Source organism: Paroedura picta, chromosome 2, assembly GCF_049243985.1.
Source record: "Paroedura picta isolate Pp20150507F chromosome 2, Ppicta_v3.0, whole genome shotgun sequence".
NCBI classification, from domain to species: Eukaryota; Metazoa; Chordata; class Lepidosauria; order Squamata; family Gekkonidae; genus Paroedura; species Paroedura picta.
Window position 1 is genome coordinate 108936027 of NC_135370.1, and position 23270 is coordinate 108959296.

Sequence of the window (23270 nt, forward strand, 5' to 3'; positions counted from 1 at the left end):
GAGTGATCAATATGGCCAGGAATTATGTGTAGACCTCAGAGGTAGAGCATCCCTTACACAGATGAACATTCATACAAAAACCCTCTTGCCTCATCTGATGCAAACCAATAACCATTTGGAAAGTATATCAACACATTTAAAATTTGATTTGTTTGTTTGCCAAGTGAAAATGAGAATAAGCATCACACAGTTGCTAGGCATTTAATTGATGTCTCTACCCTGGTCGTAAACTACAAAGCACATGCAAAAAACCCCCTAAAAAGCAGCCAGTTTAAAACATTTGGAAAATCAAAACAACGCAAGGTTTTTCCACATTTCATAATACCAAATAAAATTTATAAGCCATTTTTTAAATGTTTGAGTTGAGCGTACTTTAAGTAGCATGAATAGGTAAAGGTAAAGGTATCCCCTGTGCAAGCACCCGGTCATGTCTGACCCTTGGGGTGACGCCCTCTAGCGTTTTCATGGCAGACTCAATACGGGGTGGTTTGCCAGTGCCTTTCCCAGTCATTACCGTTTACCCCCCAGCAAGCTGGGTACTCATTTTACCGACCTCGGAAGGATGGAAGGCTGAGTCAACCTTGAGCCGGCTGCTGGGATTGAACTCCCAGCCTCATGGGCAGAGCTTTCAGACTGCATATCTGCTGCCTTACCACTCTGCACCACAAGAGGCCCTGCAAGTAGCATGAATACCATTCCTAAATAATTTGTTTCATATGTAACCAATGCAGGTAACATGCTAGATCTGGGAGCAAGTGCTGATGGTTATGAATCCATTTCCAATTCCAGGAAAACAGATTATTGGGGTCATATTACTCATATGGAGTAAGAAGAAGAATTGGTTTTTGGACCTTGTTTTTCACTACCTGAAGGAGTCTCAAAGTGGTTTACAATCATCTTTCCTTCCTCTCTCCACAACAGATACTCTGTGAGGTAGGTGGGGCTAAGAGAGCTCTGAGAAGACTGTGACTGATCCAAGATCACCCAGCTGGCTACATATGGAAGACAACAACAGAAAAAAGAACCTATCCTAGGCCATAATAAACAATTTCACAATGAATGCAACTAAACGTGTCTAATCTCTTCTTTTAATTGAACAACGAAAACGGCCTCCAGAGGGCGGTATATAAATATAATAAATAAATAAATAAATAACCGTTTTCAAGTGAGTTTTCATCAGTGGTTGTTTTTCAACTTAATGTTTGCTAATGAAGTTCTTCGATAGGATCATTTCTTCTTGGCAGGATTTAAATGATAGATGTGGTCTTTGGCTCACAGGTATGGGGCAGACACTTCAATTAAAAGAAGAGATTAGACACGTTTAGTTGCATTCATCTCCAGATTAGAGGCCACAGCTCTTAACTACTACACCAAGCTGGCCATATGGGTTAGTGGGTTGAAATTAGAAAGATAAAGGGTGAAATCACTATATCTGCTGCCAGATACTGTAAGGGGGCTTTTGCACCCTTCCCCCTTCTCATGTGACTCACTGATCTCCATTACTATAAATCCACAAGGATCTTGAAATCCAATGAATCAATTGCAATCTAGAATCACTGGCAAATTCTGTAGCTGTACTAAAAAGAGCAGGGGGTCTGGCACATAAAAATTCCCTTTTTCTACCATTATTTAATTCATGAGGCTTAAAAGCTCAATGAACCAATGCTTACTATAACAGACTATACTCTCACACGTATCAACAATTACTCTGCTAGCTGGTTGTTGTTGTTTTTTCATCTTTCTGTAAGTGCTTCATATACAATACAAATATTTATATAAAGAGTGGCAGCTTCTAATCTGGAGAGCTGGGTTTGATTCCCCAACCCCCACATGCAGCCAGCAGTGTAACCTTGGGCTAGTCACAGTCCTGTTAGAGTTGATCTCACAGAACAGTCCTGTCAGAGCTCTCAGACACACTTACTTCACAGGGTGTCTGTGGTGGGGAGAGGGAGGAAAGGTGATTGCAAGCCACTCTGAGACTCCTTTGAAAAGTGTGGTATAAAAACCCACTCTTCTTCTTTAGGCCTGCAAACTTTCCTCTTTGTGCCTTCATGCTGCCAAGAAGACATCTGCATTATGCTCAAGGACTTTTTACTTCCAGAATTAACTGTGCTGTGCTGGCACTCCACTACAAGGTAGCTAGTTAGCTTTCTTGTTTTCTTATGCATTTTACTGCCACTGAGCTATGCAACATATTTTTAAACCTTACACTTCTAGCACAGTGTGAAGGGCAAACTTCTGTTGTGGAAGAAGGCACTGGTTGGTATAGCATAGCAACACCTGACCATTAATGTTGCTTTCTGCAGGAACTCCATCTATAACATCTAATGGAACAGAAGAATGCTCAGCAAAAGGTGGCCTTGGAGGCCAATATTGGGTGTAAGAAAACATAGAAAGGACATCAAGCGCCATCTAGTCCAATCCTCTGCACAACACAGAAAATTCACAGCTCTTTATGGTAAACAATATATCTTCGATTCAGTGTTTTAATATTGTGTTAATATTCTAATACTTTTTGTAAGTATATTTTTGTATTCTAATCTAATTATTATTAATTGTTTGTAATGTTATGGCTTTTAGTTTTTGCATAAATATTATTTATACAGGTCAAATTGACTGAATAAATCTGCTAGTACACACCTACCACCTCCATACTTTCCCAGTGACCCCTGTTTAATGCCTAGAGGAAGCCAGTACAGACGTGTTTCGCCTACAGCTTTTTCAAGGGACAGTTTTTATATTTAAGGACTAACCTCAAGTTATTTAGAAATCTCTTGACTGAGTATATGGTCATACAATAGCTGAACTTAGCTTTGGCGTCTGAAACGACTTGTGTGAAATAAGAATAAAGGAATTACTGAATAAAGGAATTACTGAGACGACTCTAAATAAGTCCAATTTGGATATTTTTAATTGCCATGGTGGTTTCCCATTGCATCTGAACTATTCTATATTTGTCTCTTCACTGGGACCCACCCTTCCCAGTTCATTATTTTTGCTAGAGGAAGGCCAGGACATTCTTCCCTGACCGCAGACTGGTGGTCAGCATTACTCTGGGCATGTAAGAAAGGGCTACAAGAGCCAAACACTGACTCATATCTTCCTTCCCTCAGTCATATGACTTGCCAAATTCATAGAATCTGCATTGATGTCAGATGGCCATCTCACCTCTTAGACACCTTCAAAGGAGAGTTTCCCCCCTTTTCAGGAAGGCTATTCCTAATGTTTAGCCTAAAACTCTTTTTATTTAATTTCAAACTGATAGTTCTGGTCTGACCTTTGGAGACAACAGAAAACAACTTTCCTCCATCCTCTCTATGGCCTATTAAGCACGGCCGCTGAAACGGCAGCATGGAGAATGAGGAGGAGGGAGAAGCGAAGCAAACCGCTTACGCACGGGACGGGACGCAACGGCGGCAAAACCCAGAGTATGCGATTATGCATGCGGCCACTCCGGAGCTGCTTCTGGTTGCGCCCTGGTCCCAGGAAGCTCCACTTTCTTCCGCATCTCGCTAATGCAGCTTTTTCGGCAGCATACATTGACTCTGTGCCCGGTTACTGCCTGCAGTGTGCATGATTGGTGATTTTAGCCGCCGTCATTCCACCCCGAATGTGGACCTTCCACTCCATGCATAATGGGCCAATATGACAGCACTTCAAAAATTTGTTGGCTAAAACACTACCTCTTAGTCACCTCCTCTCCAGGCTAAGCATACCCAGCTCCTTCAACCTATTTAGCTTCACATCACACTACTGACTCATGTTCAGTGTATTTCCTGTTAGGATACTTTTCAGAAGTATTACTGCCAAGACAAGTCTCTTCTGTCCTATAATTATTCATGTGATTTTTCTTACCTAAATTCTGAACTTTACATTTATCTCTGCTGAAAAAAAACATTTTGTTACTTTTAGCTCAGTTCTCCAGCCTGTCAAGATCATATTTTATCTTCTTTTTATCCTTTAGCTGGCAATTGGTGGAGCTGTAGGTGCTGCTGGATTTTTTGCCTTCTTTATGTTTCCACTCTTGGTGACTGGTGGCAGTAGTCTTGGCCATATGGATAGTCAATCACTGGTTCCTAAGGTCTTCCTCAATCTGTCTAAGCCATGTTTTCTTTAGCACCAGTCACTGGATCTTCCATTCAGTTGGTTGTTCTTGCCAGAGGAGTTTATGCTGGTGTCCAGTCTGCAGACATGCACATTTGGATTGGTTCTTTAATTTGTGGCTGGTTGCCACATTTCTGTCTGAATCATCTCATTTCGATTATGATCACATAGAGAGACACACAGAATCTGCCAAAGGCATCACATAGGCCCATTATGCACGGCCGCCGAAACGGCGATTTCGGGTCACATGGAAAACGCGGAGGGGGAAGACGCGACACATACCGGTTATGTACGGGGCGGGGCGCGACGGCGGCAAAACCCAGAGTAACCGATTATGCACGCGGCGATCCGGGCGCCGCTTCTGGTTGCGCCCCGGTCACCCGGAAGCTGCGCTTTCTTCCGCGTTTCACTGACGCGGCTTTTTCGGCAGCATGCACCGAAGCTGCGGCCGGTTGCAGCCGGCTCCGTGCGTTATCAGTGATTTTAGTCGCCGCCATTCCACCCTGAATGTGCGCTAAAACCCCCGTGCATAATGGGTCATATGGAAGGTCTCAAGTTTGTTTATGTCAGGTTTTAGTAAAGTCCATCTTTATGATTCATATTGGAGGATTGGCAGGATTAGTGTCTGCAAGATAAAAACTTTGGTCTTGAGAGAGATGTTTGTCATCTTCCATTTGAGTGTGGCAAATGCTGGTGTTGCTTGGCCAATTATGTTGTGGGCTTCAGTGGTAGATGGCATTTTCTTTTCTTGTACCAATGAGCCCAAGTATTTAAAATTTTTGACTTGCTCAATTTGGGCTCCATCGAGGTATACATTTATCGGTGATCCATCTGTGGTTATGACTTTGGTTTCATCCACATTTATTTGGGTGATGCAGGCAATGTCATAGAGGATGTTAGCAGCCTCTGCATCTGTATCGGCAAATATGACACTATCATCTGCAAACATTAGATCTGTCAGGAAGTTGTTTTGGACATAATGTACTTCATGTATATTCTTGAATGCTGTTCTCATAATGGGATCAACTACAATGTTAAAAATTAGGGGAAATGCCACATCTCCTTGGCACACTGCAGTCTGGATGCTGAACTCCTCTGATAGCTCATTTTGAATTAGCACTTGGCTTGTTGAATCATCGTGCTATTTGGAGGCATGAGATTATTTATTGGACCTTCCATAGAGAAGGCCAGAGGACCCATTCAAAAGCAGATTTGAAGTCAAAAAAGATAATGACAGTTTTCTTTCTGCGCCTAATTCTTTCCTCTGCTAGTTGACTGATGGTGAACATTTGATGAATACAGCCTTTCTTGCATAACCAGGGAATTGCTGATCACCATTATGGGATGGGATGGTAGGTGAATTCTTCCTGGCCAGGCTGGATTCTAGAGATTTTTGGTGGAGGGATCACTTGGTCATGATATTGGGGTCACTGTGGGTGGGCAAGTAGTTGTTAGTTCCTGCATTGTGCGGGGGGTTGGACTAGATTACCCTGGAGGGCCCTTTCAACTTGATGATTCTATGATTCTAAACAGGTTAGTCCTTATGCAAAATAATAAATTAACATTAAAAAATGAGTGGGAGAACTTTTTAGTCTTCCAGGTCATTCTAATGCAGTTCAAAGAGTGACATTCCTCAAGCATGAACGCTTTGTAGGGAAATCAGAATGCGAGGTTCCTGAGCTTCAGAACAATGCACACAGAACAATGGACACACCCTCCTCCCTCAGTTGAATAGGGACATAGAGTTCTTGCCTCACAACAGATGCTAATCTTCTGCCCTCAAGCTTTTCCTCTCTTTTCTAAGCAGCCTGATTGCAATATGCATTGTATCTTTGCATCCAGAGTTCCTTCTTGGCAACATCCCTCCCACCTTCTGACTGGGACTGAAGAGGTCATATCCGATTAAGGGAATTTGACTCCTGAAAGCTTGTACCCCATAGACCTTATTGGCCTCTAGGCTGTACTGGCTCCCATTTGAATTCTGGATCAGGTTCAAGGTTCTGGTTTTAACCTTAAAGGCCTTAAGCCACAGCCCGGGCCCCACATATCTGAGGGACTGCTTTACTCACTGAACTTCTCAAAGGACACTGTGCTCAGCCAATATGAACAGACTGGTGATCCCTGCCCCAAGACATATGTTTGGCCTCAACCAGCCTCAGGCCCTTTTTGGTCCTGGCCCCCACCTGGTGGAATGAGCTCTCAAAAGAGCTGCTGGCCCTGGCCCAGTTTCAAAAGGCTTGCAAGATGGAGCAATTCCACAAGGCATTTGGCTGGGGCCAATAACTAGAAATAATAATTATGATATAACTACCGGCAACAACCTTACATATTGGTGTGGTAATGGAACTGAATTTTAAATTGTTTGATTTTTGTATTTTAAGTGGTTTGATGGTATTTTAAATGGTTTGATTAATGATTGTCAATTGTCATTAACTGCCCCGAGCCAGTTTGCCAGGAGGGGTGGTCATATAAATCTAAGAAATAATGAATTAATGAATTAATTAATTAATTATGTGCAACTGGATTTGAATCTATCTACTCATCTATGGGTTGAGTCATTCCCTTGGTGCATGTGTCCCAAAGGAATATGTGTGGTGCACATATTATTTCTGATTGTTTGGGATTGCTTCACCAAGAATAATGAAAATCACTTTTCAGAATTTTCTCACTATTTTTATTTTAATAATTAATTAATTATATTTATATACCGCCCTCCCCAAAGGCTCAGGGGGGTTCACATGAAACAGAAACGAAGAAAAGAGAATGAACATGGGTCCAAATCCATAGTGAATTGATGAAATAATAAAAGCAAAGTGGTTTAACAAAATGTATGTAAAATGCAAGAAAGAAGGAGGTCATTGGACACATTTCATCACTTTGAAGGGAGTTTTTTGCCCTGAGGATGTTCACAGTTTTACAGTATCCAGGCGCAAACTTCCATGTAGGCTGCTGTCCAGGGAAGGGAGGTCAAAATTGAAACTGTGATACATATTGTCTGGGGCCCTTTGGATCCCCATCATAGTTTTAACTTTTATTGGATCTCAATTTTTTGTATTAGCTTCCCAGCCATTATCAAAGAAACAATTGAATCATAAAAATAGGTTCCCAAATGAAACAGACGACATAATAAACCACCATGTCCATGATCCCAAGACAACATAAAAACGAGATGTTGCAGATAAAATACAGCTAGGTAAAATTACCTTACAGTGCCTTTCTGTTATTGTTTTGCAAGCCTTCTTCAGCTGCTTTGTAGAAAGGCAGCCCCACAGCTGTGCTGTAATGTTTTATTAATTCAAGGCTAAATTGCAAAAGACGCTATCAGTGGTAAATTCTTTGTAACAGCATGTTGCATTATGCATTTGCACAATTGACTTAAATCTCCAATATAATCTTCACTTTATTTCACGTACATGCCACTGCCGTAAATCCTGAGCATTCGATGCTGACTAAATTCCCATTGAGCTTAATACCATTACTTCTCTGGGGCAGCTGACGAATTACAGATCATTCTTACCGGAAAAAGAAGGCCACTTGCTTTAAACTGATTATTTTCAGTTGCTGCAAGCTTATGTTATATTTCTCTTAATTTTGAAGAACGTTTAGGTCATCACAAACTGAGGCAACAGAAAGCTCCCACTTTCGTAAATCATGCAGAAAGGATTGCCCTTTGTCCATTCAAAGGACATCTTTGGATACAGTTCATAAAATGGAAGTTGTCACTGACAAAACTTTTCTCAACAGATAGGGGCCCTGATCATGATGCATTTCTACAAAACAACAGATTATTAGATATGTTCCCAGCTATGATGCACAGTCCTGGGGCATCATTTTAGTCTCTTTGGATCCCTTATGCCAGTGGTCCCCAACCTTTCCGCGATGCGCGGCCCGGCCCTGATTCCCTCTCCCCGCCCTCCCGCAGTAAGAAGCTTCCTGGGCCACAAGATTGCGGCCTGGGAAGTTTTTTTACTGCGGGGGGGGCGGGGAGAGGGAGCCGCAGCCCGGCGCCATGGCCTTCGCGGCCCGGCACCGGGCCACGGCCCGCAGGTTGGGGACCACTGCCTTATGCCACGGCTAGTCTTGAAAGAGCATGGCACCATATGTTAGAGTACAAAGAATGCATCTATTTTTAGCTTCGTCCAATGCCAAGAGGTTTCAGTCGAGAAACACTGTAAAAACAACCAATAGTGGGAGATCAGGTGCCTAATTCAAGACTGCATTCTCTGATCAGCCTTTGAAGGATGGCCTTCTGAACAACAGAAACAAAGACTCTGGATGAGCCTTATTAAAAAATAGCCAAAAGTTCTGTTTGCCCCTTGGAATTCTTTCAAAGATGTGGATCAAGGTGAAATTGATATCATTAGTTAGAAGCTGCCAAATAAGTTTAATATGAGCCTGCAATTAAAACTGCACATGCAAGTCAGCTGTTTCTAATTACAAGGCCCAGTCTCCGATACGGCACCTGGATAACCAACTTTTAAATGACAATACTGCAGTTACATTGGCCACCTCGTGTCAAGAAGTTCAGGCATGATTAGGATCCCTGTTGCACACAGAATCCATTATCATAGTTCAGAAGTGTATCACGAAAGGAATATATCATTGAAATCATCCTCAGTGGGTTTTCCCCCCCTATCAGTATAACAAGCTGAATTTAATTGGCCAGCAGTAGAATCTTTAGAAGAGTCATACCCTTCTAAGTCAATTGAAATCAATGGGCACAGAAGGGTGTAACTACTGAACTGTAGTTCACATTAAAAAGCTAAAAGGGTTTCATTCCCCCCCCCCCTTACCTCTCCATTCTCTACTAATCAGCATACTGGAGACATATTCCACTTTCAGTGCAATAATATTGCAACTGTTGCTGTTTGGTGTGTTCCAAACCATATTTCTTTATTTATTTTTGTGTCCCCCTTTCCACATTTCTATCTTGTGTACTCAAACATCCATAGAAAGCACATGAATTATCTGATATATATAGATTTCTGTATAACTTGTACACATCCATTAAAAAACCCCCACAAAAACAAATGATGAACAGCCTAACACGAATGAGTGCACACAACAGTGAGAGTCCAGCACATGCATTTTGGCTTTCTACATGCACAATATCATGTTAACTTTGCATACCCCAAAGGCTATGAACATCAGTGGTTAATACACTTCTCTTTTAAGTGAGTTATGTCACATTTTAACTGCATTTTTCCCGAGGACTCTACCCCCCCCCCCATTTCTGTCTATATATAAGAAAATGTAAGCCAATATAAAATCACTGAGAAAGTCTGAAATGTTACCTTTTTCACAGTGACTTCCTGTGAATCCAGAAGGACAGGCACACTTGTTAGGAGCTACACATGTTCCGCCATATCTGCATCCTTCTTCACAAAATGCTGGAAAATAAAACATTGATATCTTATATAAATCTACTTATGATATTTGCATACCCTTGTGAAAAATAATGAACAAATCTTTTATGTCGACTGAGCAGAAAGTTGAGCATATCCAGACAACTGCTATAGAGACAGAAACAAGGGAAAATGTCAACACAATTTTTAATCATCATTAGGCACAGAAAGTCAAGGTATAATACAGAACATGGAACTTCACCTAGCTGCAGGAAACTCAAGGAAATACTGGCATGTGGCTACTCTTCCAAGTTTTCAGAGGATGAGAGTATTTATTGCATTTATAATTCAAAGTGATTAATATAGCATTAGGTTCATAAAGCAGGTATCTCTTTTGTCCCCAAACAATACCTTGAAACCCAAATAAATTATTGGTTGAATTGTTCTAACATTAGTACATCTCCAGAATTGAAATATTTGAACTTTGAGGTAGCATTTCATCTTCTGTAGATATAATCAAGTAAATTATGCAGTCATGAATAACAGTCTAAAAACTGCCAAGCCTATATACAACTTTTGACTATTATTTCAAATCCTGTAGGAGATCGAAAACTATTTCCAGAATGGAACTGGTGTGAAGCTGAAGGACCATCACCTCCTTATATCATAGAAGGATTGGACCACTCGATGAAAGTGACTCATCAGCATTTCTCTGAGATGACTATCTAGCCTGTTCTTATATTCTTTATAAAGTAGTGCCTTTTTAAAGGTTTAAATGGACTGAACAAAACTTTCACTCTGAGTTTAGAAGAATACGAAAGAATGGTTCTTATACCCTGCTTTTCATTACCAAGAGGCTCAAAGTGACTTATAACCACCTTCCCTTCCTTTCCCCACAATAGAAACCTGGTGAGCTAGGTGGGGCTGAAAAGTTGAGATATAAAACAATATAAATATTATAATGCATATTTATTAAAGTGTACCAATATAATGTTAAAAACAAAGTAAAAACTATACAGATCTAACTGCACATGAACAGACCAAATGCATTTCGACCCTTATGGGTCTTCCTCAGTGGTCAATATTATTATACAATGCACTCCTATCTAAAACCAATTCTGAAGTTTAGTTGGGTAGTCAAGGGAAATCTGTTTGGTGTAGCCCCAACAAATACTTCTATAATGTTTCTTTTTGGAGCCCTCCTTCAAAGATATATAATGTCTAGGACCACCACTCTCAGCTATTGCCTTATTCTGCATAGAGAGTGCATTACATGTGTGTTAGAAAAAAGCAAATAGATCTGGCTAAAGACAAGGGGTGGTCCACCCCACCCACTCCAAACAGGGAACAGAGATTTGGAGGAATGAAAACTAGAAAGACTTTAAGAAGAAACTTCTAGAGATTTCAGGAAGTTTCTTTGACCTGGTTTGACCTGGTCAATGGGTAGTGAAAGAGAGGATTCTTGGGGTGCTGATTTCATCAAAGGAGACAGAACTCTTAATGACATCTGGAGAAGGTGATCACCTCCATGTGGCATGATCCTGCAGAATATGGTTGAGAAACATAGCTGTACATATGCCCACCTGGGGCCCCTCTCCTTCCCACCCCCTCCATGCCCATCACTGGCCATGGGGGGGGGGGGTCAACATGAGTATAGATGGTCACATGATCCATAAATATTTAACAATATTTTTAAAATATGAAAAATTAATCAACTACCACCCATTCGGGAAACCCTTCCAAAGCCCAGGGTTTCATGAATGCCTGGTCTATAGGCCAGAGTATAATAGTTCCACCACCACATTTTTCACAGTGACAGCAACAACAAATGCAATGATAATTTAATTGGGTCTGGGAAGGGGAAAGGAAAAGAACAATTCCATCAGAAGAAGTTTCTGAAAGAAGTGTTCCAGTTGTCATGTAAAAGGTACTAGTGTAGTAAGGTCTGCTAAAATAATATTTAGCATGATTGTCACTTCCCCAGTGTGGATTTCCTGCAATGGCATACCAGTAACAGAATCTTATAGGATTGACAGGGCCGCAATTCCCATATAACTCCATTATTCAAATGTTATTGAACAGCAGGAAATCTAACCACTAGGTTTTAGTCCAACTTTAAAAGATACTAAAATATAAAAGGAAAATATTATGGGAATTAAAGCTATGGATTTATTCTTTATATCTTTATACCAAGAATGTCACCAGAAGTCTTTTGAATGATTTTGACTCACCAACAGCCATGCACTTTGATATGGTATATAAAAAATTTCCTCGGTCCTGCAGTTCTCAAGGCACCCAGTGGGTTACAGAGGAGAAACTGCAATTAATATTTAAAGAGTAACTTCTGCACTGGAGTTAATAGCAGAGCCACCAAACCATCAGGCAAGCTGCAATCACAGATGGAGCTGGCAAAGAAACACTGCTGCAAATGATATGAAACAGGGTTTCAATTGCCATGAAAGCAAAGAGGTGCTTCAGATTTATTATATAATGTATCTAACAATCACAATAGAGCATGCAAAATATCAACCATTAAGATTTTAATTGCAATCAAATTGTAACTGCTCACAGGTGAGCAGAGAAAATAATATTACCAGGCTCCTCCTTAATTGGACTGTCTAACGGATCTGTGCTGTTCAAGTGTTATACCTTTTAGGTTTCCTATGGGAATGACTTGCAGAGTCATTGGAGCCATTTTAGCTGCAATTGTCTACTGAAAAATAGGACATAAATAGCAAAAACATTAATGTCTCTCTTCTGCCCCACAGGGAATAAGACAATGGGCCAGTTGGCATGGCAACAGATTGTGTCAAGTTACAACAGCTAAAGAGAGTGAAGCAGTGCCAAGGGTAGCCATCTTACATTTAGTCACCATGATCATTCTGTCAGAAACCAAAGTCAGAACAGACATGACAGCCAGCGAAATTCCTTTTATCTAACACCATGATAGCATTGAAAGAAAGTCATACCAGTAAACAAGTCCCAACTAAAAGTAAGAGGCAGGCATCTTTAGCTATGATAGAGATATATGGGATTTTTCATGCAATATTTCAATATACTTTTTCATCCACACAAGTTACTTTTCAGTTACATTTAGTCTCAAGATGCTCATGAACAGACTCCATTAACTGACAAAATTATCAAATGACAGAGGAAAGTGAGTCCTTTGCTTTCAGTAGTTTGTGTTGTTTTTCATTTATTTGTAACATAATAGCTCCTGTGAACATCCTAGTAATGAGATGAAGTCTGATATATACATTTATAATCACATCTATTTATTTACATTATTGGAACTAGGCACCCACACAACTTCCATGTGGAAGATATTTTAGCTTATTTTCTTCTATGGAGCCATGAAGCTCCTTTCCTCCAGCTGTTTCCCACTCAAATGGCCACATGCTCCAGGGGGAAGAGCTCCTCTTCTCTCCTTTATCCTGAACCACTGTCATGAGTCTCCAGAAAAGCATGGATAAGAAGAGAGCTCACAGTGGGGCCAAAAGGAGAGAATGTGTGCTTACACAGTTGACAATTCAAGGAAGAACAGTTACAGGTAAGTGCAATCCTGTTTTCATCATTGTGCAGTCCCACATTGGAAGACTAGCAAGTTAACCTACCAGGAGTTTCTCATTGAAAGAGAGAAAAGTTAGAACTGCTGTTCCCACTGAAGTCTCACGTTGATGTCTAAAAAGTAGTGTTTGATATACATATCAGCAGATGACCAGATCTTAGTTCTCAGTCAGTGGGATGCCTTGCAAAAAGATGGCAGAAGTAGCCTGTGCTTTAACTTGGAGAGGACATCAGAGCCCTGTGTGATCATGGGAATATCTGATGGCTACAAAAAGTCTGTGATGAGGCTGCTGACCGCTTTGAAGAGCCCACAAAACAGCTGCCCTCCTCAAGTAAAACCTCAGTTTTAAGTAAAAGACTGAGAGGTCGAACCTACCGAGGGATTGTCAAAGTTGATTGTTGAAATGCTGTTCTAGTTGAGATATTATTGTTATTTGTTATATTGATTTTGTTCTATGTAAATGTTCTTCAATGTTTTATGTAAGTCACTCAGAGCCACAGGGAAGGGCAGTATAAAAATCTTAAATAAATAAATACATGAAATAGGAAAGCCCATCTAACGCATGCAACACTCTTTGAGTCTACAGGAAAGGGGGAGAGCAGGACAAATACAGGTGGTGAAATATCCTGCCGCAGATGCAATTTAGATAGTAATTTGGGGAGAAAACCTACAGTGAGCCTTAATACTACCTTCTGATCATGTAACTTAATGAAGGAGTGGGCTGCCCTGAGAGCTGCTAGTTTTCCCACCCATCTAGTGGATGTGATGGTTCCTAAGAATGCCACCTTGAAAGAAAGTATATCTAATGGATGTGTGTAGTCTAGGGATCAAAGGGTTGTGCTAACACCAGGGATAGTAACCACTGGGAAATGATGGGGGTCATTAGAGGGTAGAGGTTATTCAAACTCCTAATGAACATCCTGGAAGAACGGTATGAAAAACTGATTTTCCTTCAACTCATCAGTGAGAAGTGGAAATGGCTCCCAAGTGGACCTTGATGGAGGATACTGCCAAACTCGCCAAGAGCAGAGAGACCACTTTAGATGAAGCCAAAGAAGAAAAACATCTCCAATTATGATAAGAAAGTGAGTTTTTATTATAAAAGAGAAAAAGAAAAAACAGCATTCTTAAAGGATTTTTTGGTCCTTCTTGTTTAATTCAATTTATTCAATTAATTTTACAGTAGCTGACTGTATGGTATACAAGTTAATAATTATGAGCCTCTTGTGGCACAGAGTGGTAAGGCAGCCATCTGAAAGCTTTGCCCATGAGGCTGGGAGTTCAATCCCAGCAGCCGGCTCAAGGTTGACACAGCCTTCCATCCTTCCGAGGTCGGTAAAATGAGTACCCAGCTTGCTGGGGGGTAAACGGTAAAGACTGGGGAAGGCACTGGCAAACCACCCCATATTGAGTCTGCCATGAAAACGCTAGAGGGCGTCACCCCAAGGGTCAGACATGACTCGGTGCTTGCACAGGGGATACCTTTACCTTTATTCAATTAATTTTACAGTAGTTGACTGTATGGTATACAAGTTAATAAGTATATACTAGGTAGAGGTTTATATTCATGTTATCATAATAATTCTAATATTTTGTTTTTGTTTTATACTTTCTGTTAAGATATTGTTTCCCTAAATTCAAGTTTCCTGTTGAAGAGGAAATGACATTAGTCAAGTATATCTTTGTTAAGCATTCATTATTTTTGAACAATCACTAATTGTATCTTTATATATTTTCTAAGAATTGATGTCCCTTGATAAAGCCGCACAGTGAAACGCTAAAGTTTGAAGAACCTTGGACGTCTGTTTATTATACTGTAAATACACCATACTTGTATCCCAGTGTCCTATTACTTGCTTTTTGTGGTTTGTAGACAATTGAAGTATTTTGTCTTTGTAACCCTTACTACACAAATACATTGATACAGTAAATAGTAGGGCAGTAAACAGTAATAGTAAATAGCAGGGTGTGAGCCATGAATCACTGGCTTTGGCAGTTTTATTTCTGATATGTCTTTGTGAACTACAAATGGGTTCGAGGGGTCTGACTGGCTGGTTTGGCAGGGAGTTATCATGTGGCTGTGTGTGGATGCTGTGACACAGTTTATTAATGTAGCAGGATTAACTTTTGCTTATATATTCCCACTGTCATGATTGTCAGTTCTTAGTCTGACAAAGGGTGCTTGCACTCGAAAGCTCACGCCTTGAATAAATCTTTGTTGGACTTAAAGGTGCTACTGGACTCTGATTTTATTGATACATTATGTTCCTGAAGAACTGACAGTGCTTCATTTTGGCTAGCTACTTGTGTTGCTGCACAAGCTACTGGTGTAGAGTTTCATGATCTCACTATCTGCACAGTTAATTTTGAACAATGTGTTAGTATGAACTGTCCTAAATGGATTAATTCCCCAGACCATTCAAGTTAATGGCCTTAGAAGAGTGTCGTTCTATTTAGGCTGGTACTGTAACTGCAACAGCCAGTCTTTTTGCTTAAAAATTGTTAATAAGTCCCATTGCCATTCATGTCAAAAGACTTCTGCTTTATTTGTCCTTTCAGCATTACTGTTTTGTTAAAGAACAACCCATACTTCTGGCAACAGCAAGGATTTTCAGTCCCTCACAGCAGGTTCCTAGTAATCTGAGCTGCAACAACAATATTAAAACATCTTGACAAATATTTATTAAACAAAGTGCATTGATTCAATATATTAAAACATAGTAAAAACAACACATATCTAACTGCACAAGACAGAATAGACCAAACATGTTTCGGCCATGAGGGGTCTTCCTCAGTGGTCAAATACTTGTGTGGAATGTTCTTTTGAACAAAATCAAAATCTAAGGGCTTGCTGGGTGGCAAAGAAAAATATGTTAGGTGCTGCTCCAACTACTCTTTCAAAAGTATCTGATTTGGAGGCCACCTTCTAAAATATGTACTATCTGAGGCCACCACTCTCAGCTTTTGCCTAGCTCTACATTTTTCTGGCACACATGGGAAGGAACTCTTGATATATGTTTTTAATATATCGAATCAGTGCACTTTGTTTAATAAATATTTGTAAAGATTTTTTTAATATTGTTGTTTGCAGCTCAACCTTTGGGTTCCTGATTTTATGTTCTGGTTGGGTTTCAGTTTCCTTTTTTGGTTTTGCATTTCCTAGTAATCTGAGAAAGCTAAGCATAAACTTGATAAATCCCTGTAGAGACTTGTACTGCTAATACTCTTCCATTAATACATTTTATCTCCCAGCTTGTTTACAAGTAAAACTGTTTTATTGGAATGGTGCTTATTGAATTTACAATAAAATGCTTTATTGAAAGAACTAAATGTGAAACCTACTAGGCTCAAATCCTCTGGGATGCCAAAAATTCAATGACAGGGATTTATCAGATCACTGTTTTCATGGGAGTGAAGTCTCACATTGCCTTCCCGGTTCATTCAGATATCTTTTAAAGATGGGTTGTTGTTGTTGTTGTTATGTGCGAAGTCGTGTCCGACCCATCGCGACCCCATGGACAATGATCCTCCAGGCCTTCCTGTCCTCTACCATTCCCCGGAGTCCATTTAAGTTTGCACCTACTGCTTCAGTGACTCCATCCAGCCACCTCATTCTCTGTCGTCCCCTTCTTCTTTTGCCCTCGATCGCTCCCAGCATTAGGCTCTTCTCCAGGGAGTCCTTCCTTCTCATGAGGTGGCCAAAATATTTGAGTTTCATCTTCAGGATCTGGCCTTCTAAAGAGCAGTCAGGGCTGATCTCCTCTAGGACTGACCGGTTTGTTCGCCTTGCAGTCCAAGGGACTCGCAAGAGTCTTCTCCAGCACCAGAGTTCAAAAGCCTCAATTCTTTGACGCTCGGCCTTCCTTATGGTCCAACTTTCGCAGCCATACATTGCAACTGGGAAGACCATAGCCTTGACTAAACGCACTTTTGTTGGCAGGGTGATGTCTCTGCTTTTTAGGATGCTGTCTAGATTTGCCATAGCTTTCCTCCCCAGGAGCAAGCGTCTTTTAATTTCTTTGCTGCAGTCCCCATCTGCAGTGATCTTGGAGCCCAGGAAAATAAAATCTGTCACTATCTCCATTTCTTCCCCTTCTATTTGCCAGGAATTGAGAGGGCCGGATGCCATGATCTTTGTTTTCTTGATGTTGAGTTTCAAGCCAACTTTTGCACTCTCCTCCTTCACCCGCATCAACAGGCTCTTTAGTTCCTCTTCACTTTCTGCCATTAGAGTGGTATCATCTGCATATCTGAGGTTATTGATATTTCTCCCTGCAATCTTGATCCCAATTTGTGACTCCTCTAATCCCGCATTTCTCATGATGTGCTCTGCATACAAGTTAAATAGGCAAGGCGACAGTATACAGCCTTGCCGAACTCCTTTCTCAATTTTGAACCAGTCAGTGATTCCATGTTCAGTTCTCACTGTTGCTTCTTGACCTGCATATAAATTTCTCAAGAGACAAATAAGATGCTCTGGTATTCCCATCTCTTTAAGAACTTGCCACAATTTGTTGTGCTCCACACAATCAAAGGCTTTAGCATAGTCAATGAAGCAGAAGTAGACGTTCTTCTGGTACTCCCTAGCTTTCTCCATGATCCAGCGTATGTTGGCAATTTGATCTCTAGTTCCTCTGCCTCTTCGAAATCCTGCCTGTACTTCTGGAAGTTCTCGGTCCACATATTGCTGGAGCCTAGCTTGTAGGATTTTGAGCATAACTTTGCTAGCATGAGAAATTAGTGCAATGGTGCGGTAGTTTGAACATTCTTTGGCATTGCCCTTCTTTGGGATTGGAATGTAAACTGACCTTTTCCAATCCTGTGGCCATTGTTGAGTTTTCCAAATTTGCTGGCATATTGAGTGTAGCACTTTTACTGCATCGTCCTTTAAGATTTTGAATAGTTCAACTGGAATGCTGTCACTACCACTAGCTTTATTGTTGCTCAGACTTTCTAAGGCCCATTTGACTTCACATTCCAGGATGTCTGGCTCCAGGTCAGTAACTACCCCATTGTGGTCATCAGGGATGTTAAGCTCGCTCTTGTATAGTTCTTCTGTATAATTTTGCCACCTTTGTTTAATCTCTTCTGCTTCTGTGAGGTCCCTACCATTTTGGTCCCTTATCATACCCATCTTTGCATGAAACGTTCTCTTCATATCTCCAATTTTCTTGAAAAGATCTCTGGTCCTCCCCATTCTATTGTTTTCTTCTATTTGTTTGCACTGTTCATTTAAGAAGGCATTCTTATCTCTTCTAGCTTTTCTCTGGAATTCTGCATTCAATTGGGTGTATCTTTCTCTTTCTCCCTTGCCTTTCACTTCCCTTCTCTCCTTAGCTATTTGTAAAGCTTCCTCAGACAGCCATTTTGATTTCTTGCATTTCTTTTTCTTTGGGATGGTTTTAGTTGCTACCTCTTGTACAATGTTGCGAACCTCCGTCCATAGTTCTTCAGGCACTCTGTCTATCAGATCTAATTCCTTAAATCTATTTGTCACCTCCACTGTGTATTCGTCGGGGATATGATTTAGTTCATACCTGAGTGGCCTACTGCTTTTCCCTACTTTCTTCAATTTAAGCCTAAATTTTGCAACAAGAAGCTCATGATCTGAACCACAATCAGCTCCTGGTCTTGTTTTTATTGACTGGATAGAACTTTTCCATCTTTGGCTGCAGAGCACATAGTCAATCTGATTTCTGTGTTGACCGTCTGGTGATGTCCATGTGTAGAGTCGTCTCTTGGGTTGCTGGAAAAGAGTGTTTGCTATGACCATTGTATTCTCTTGACAAAATTCTACCAGCCTGTGCCCTGCTTCATTTTGTACTCCAAGGCCAAACTTGCCTGTTATCCCGGTTATCTTTTGGCTTCCTACTTTAGCATTCCAATCCCCCATGATGATAAGCACATCATTTTTGGGCGTTGCTTCTAGAAGGTGTTGTAGGGCTTCATAGAACTGATCAACTTCATCCTCTTCAGCAGCAGTGGTTGGGGCGTAGACCTGGATCACTGTGATGTTGAATGGTTTGCCTTGGATTCGAACTGAGATCATTCTGTCATTTTGGGGATTGTATCCCAAGACTGCTTTTCCTACTCTCTTATTGATTATGAAGGCTACTCCATTTCTTCTGCGAGATTCTTGTCCACAGTAGTATACCTGATGGTCATCTGAATTAAATTCACCCATTCCTGTCCATTTTAGTTCACTGATTCCTAAAATGTCGATGTTCAGTCTTCTCATTTCTTGTTTAACCACGTCCAGCTTGCCTTGATTCATGGATCTGACGTTCCAGGTTCCTATGGAATAAAAATCTTTACAGCATCGGACTGTCTTTTCGCCACCAGTTACTTCCACAACTGAGCGTCCTTTCGGCTTTGGCCCAGCCGCTTCATTCATTCTGGCGCTACTCGTACTAGCCGTCTGCTCATCCCCAGTAGCATATTGGACACCTTCCGACCTGAGGGGCTCATCTTCCAGCGTCATATCGTTATGCCTATTGGAACTGTCCATAGAGTTTTCATGGCAAAGATACTGGAGTGGTTTGCCATTGCCTTCTCCAGTGGATCACCTTTTGTCAGAGCTCTCAGCTATGACCTGTCCGTCTTGGGTGGCCCTGCACGGCATAGCTCATAGCTTCACTGAACTACGCAAGCCCCCTTGCCACAACAAGGCAGCGATCCTTGAAGGGGGTAAAGATGGGTAGGCAAGGTCAAATCTGTTGATCCTTCTTCTGCCTTCCAGCTAATTGATGAAGACTGTAGAGGTACCAGCTTTAAGTAATCCATGAAAACAGTAACATTTACATCTGTAAACAGTGTGATTAGAAGGCAAGTTGAACAAAATTCCCTGCCTTTGTTCCTATAGAAGACAGAATGTCATACAGGGATAAGCAAACTGCACCTTCTGAAACTCCCCTTTCTACCCATGTAAATGTACAACAAAATTGTATTTCTTTAAACATTATAAAATTATATATTTTGAAATTTGAATAAGAAACAATTATCTCAATTCTGAGCAACTTTTGCTTAACTATGACAACTCTAATTTTCTTTTCTTTTTTACAGGATAGTCTTCAGATGTGCTTCCCTAAGTCTAAGGCAGCCTTTCTCGACCTTTTTACAGTTGACAAACTCCTGAAACATTCTTCAGGCTTCCAGAAACCCTGGAAGTGATATCATCAGGCCACACCTCCCTGCCATGCCCTTGGAGGTCACATGCCACCAGAGGTGAAATCACCCAGACACTCCAACTGGACGTGACATCACCAGGCCACTCCCATAGTGAAGGAAGTGACAGCACAGAAATATTTTCATACTAGATAAAAAGCCCATTTTATATAGGAATAAAATGGGCGCTAGAAGGCTCCTTTGCCCCCCCCCGGCAACTTGGAAAGGCTTGAGCGTGGGTGGGGAGGGTGTGGGGCGGCTGTTTGAGGCAGGTCGCGGCGTGGATGGGCCCAGCGAAGCATTCCCAGCCCCCTCCCGAGTGCGGCAGGCTGCTGCGGGGCTGTTACCTGGCGGTTCCGGAGGGTTGCGGTGGCAGCGGGGACGGGGTAAGCCGGGCGTCCTGGTGGGTGGGTGTGGTCGGCAAGGCTGCAGCATAGCGGTGGTGAGCGCTGTGCGGTGGCAGTGGCATCAGCCATCCATGTTTGGCAGCGCGGGTGCGGCGGTGCAGGCGCAGAGCTCGGGTGGTGGAGGCCATCAGTGGCGGTGTGTCGGCGTGTGGGGCCCTTGCCGCGGCAGTCTTGGAGCGTGGAGGCGGCGGGAACGAAGGCGGCGGAGATGGGGGAAGCAGGGAAGCGTCGTCTGGGAGGGACTGGCGTGTGTCAAGGCAGGAGGGCAGCGGGGCCATAGCCGCAGGAGTCTTTTTCAGGCGAGGGTTGGCCTTGGGGGTGGGATGGAAGGCCGGGGAGATGTGGGGAAGCGGGGAAGCGTGGCCCGGGAGGGGCCAGGGTTCACTGAGGCAGGAGGGCTGCGTGCAGTTGTCATGGGGAGGTAAGGGGGATGGTTCGTTGGCGGGAAAGGAGCAGGGGGGCCGCGTCTTTGACACGGCCACCCTGCTCCTTTCCCGGCAGTGAACCATCTGGGGGCGGAGTGTGGGCATGGACTCCGGGGCGGGCCAAGTGGCTCCTAAGTGGCTCTCGGAGAGGGTCAATCAGGAGCCGCTTCGCGTTTTTATCCCGGACAGGTCCCGCCCCAACAGCCCTTACTCGATTATTTAATCTGCGCAGCCACTCCCAAGGGCTCAGGGGTGGGGCACCCATTGCCTCAGGTCCAAGGGTCACACAACAGCTGCGTAGGCTCCTGGGCTGGCACAGCCATTGCCTAGGCCTTGGAGGCAGGGCAGCCACTGCTTCAGTCCCTGTGGGTTATGCAGTAGCAGCCTAGGTCCTAGGGGCTGGCATTGCCACTGGCTGGGCCCTTCTGGTGTGCTTTGTGAAGGGGACTATGGATGTCACATCTGTCTACATTTCCATTTCATAAGGCCTGCTAGAAGATGTGTCCCACATAAAAAAAGATCTCACATTTTCAATGGCTGTATGAAACCGCCATCCCTGTATGACTGTTCTGGAAATCGAGCCAGCAATGAAAGTCATCTGGTTTAGAATAGTAATGTGAAAATCTTCTGAATCACATCCTTAGTCACCTAGCTCAGTATTGTCTACTCTGGCAATTATTATTTATTATTATTATTATTATGTAATTTATTACCCACCACTCCTGGACTGGCTTGTGGCGGGTTACAATCATCCATTTAAAAGCCCCATTAGGCCTTGAAGGTTAAAACCAAACCCCCTAACTGTATCCAGACAGCAACTGGCAGCCAGTGCAGCTGCCTCAGGACAGGCTGGATGTGGGCCCTCCGTGGTGTTCCTGTAAGGAGCAACTAGCAGCTGCATTTTGTACCAGCTAGAGTCTACAGATCAAGGACAAGGGCAGGCCCGAATAGAGCGAGTTACAGACATCTATTCTGAAGATGAATATGGCTTTCCAGGGTCTCAGATAAAGAAAGTTCATTTTTTCCTAATCTGTTTGCTGAGTTCCTACTAGAGTTTTAACTTGGGATTTTCTGCATACAACTCCTGATCTCTACTACTGAGCCATGGCAAGTGAGAAAGTGAGATGATTTTCCATTGCATAGAAATTCTGCACTCCCTTGGTGTTTTCCCATCCATATACTAACCATGGATGACCCTGCTTAGCTTCTAAGCAACTTGGGATAGACTGGCTATTCAAGGCTGCTAAGGAAAGGGTAGGGGTGATTGGATAGACAGGGATGGGATTTCATAGACACATGCTTTTTATATTTGCCAAATACATTTTGATACATTGCATGTGTACTTTTTGTGTGCCCTTCCCATATGCACACCATAATCTATAAAGGTAAAGGTAAAGGTATCCCCTGTGCAAGCACCGAGTCATGTCTGACCCTTGTGGTGACGCCCTCTAGCGTTTTCTTGGCAGACTCAATACGGGGTGGTTTGCCAGTGCCTTCCCCAGTCATTACCATTTACCCCCCAGCAAGCTGGGTACTCATTTTACCGACCTCGGAAGGATGGAAGGCTGAGTCAACCTTGAGCCGGCTGCTAGGATCGAACTTCCAGACTCATGGGCAGAGCTTTCAGACTGCATGTCTGCTGCCTTACCACTCTGTGCCATAAGAGGCCCTTCATAAATATCCACAAACTTACATGGCTCTATTGTTCTAAAATATACTATTATTTGCATAAATTGTTTTCTTATTTATAGCCTGGCCTACCGAATGTCACTCTTATCCAACTTACTGTCCTTTACTTTTTGAAACGAACAATGTCAAGCCATAAATAATGGTCTATGCATTTTGTCTTTCTGCTCTTTTACAGCCAGCAAACACTGTATATCAGAAGCTTCTGACAGGAATTATTTCAAATAGAGTGGCTTCCCTTGCCTCCCTTCCACCACAGATGTCACAGTGAAGAAAGCCCAAGTAGGAGCTAGAAAATGACATCTTTCTTTTAAAAAGATCCTCTACTCCTCTTAATTCATGAAGCTCTTGATCTATTCCATCTGGCTAAAGATGGCCCTAAAAGCTCATCAGCACTGCATCTGGCTGCAGTTAAGTGCACCCCCCCCCATTTATACTTATATCTTTAAATCTTGTTTTAGGAAATAGATATGAAGGCATCAAAACACAGGCCACTACCAGCATCACTCAAAAGATTCAAATGTAACAATCCAGCAATGCTTAATAAACCACAGGGGAGGGGAGATATTAA

The 23270-nt window shown here is 42.2% G+C and overlaps 1 protein-coding gene and 1 long non-coding RNA gene across 6 annotated transcripts in view; one reads left to right on the forward strand and one right to left on the reverse strand.

Moving 5' to 3' along the window:
* NELL1 (neural EGFL like 1) overlaps positions 1–23270 on the reverse strand; it is a 705231-nt gene that overhangs the window by 131655 nt on the left and 550306 nt on the right. For 4 of the 5 annotated variants that reach the window (XM_077322024.1, XM_077322026.1, XM_077322023.1 and 1 more), the window contains one exon: positions 9399–9494. The exons of the other annotated variant lie outside the window; for it this stretch is intronic. In XM_077322024.1, the coding sequence (XP_077178139.1) occupies positions 9399–9494 (96 nt within the window). The remainder of the gene's footprint in view (positions 1–9398; positions 9495–23270) is intronic. 5 annotated transcript variants of the gene reach the window in all.
* On the forward strand, positions 12906–22966 carry LOC143828773 (uncharacterized). Its single transcript, XR_013227869.1, has 3 exons — positions 12906–12999; positions 13982–14102; positions 22878–22966. It is a non-coding gene; the product is annotated as an uncharacterized LOC143828773 (long non-coding RNA).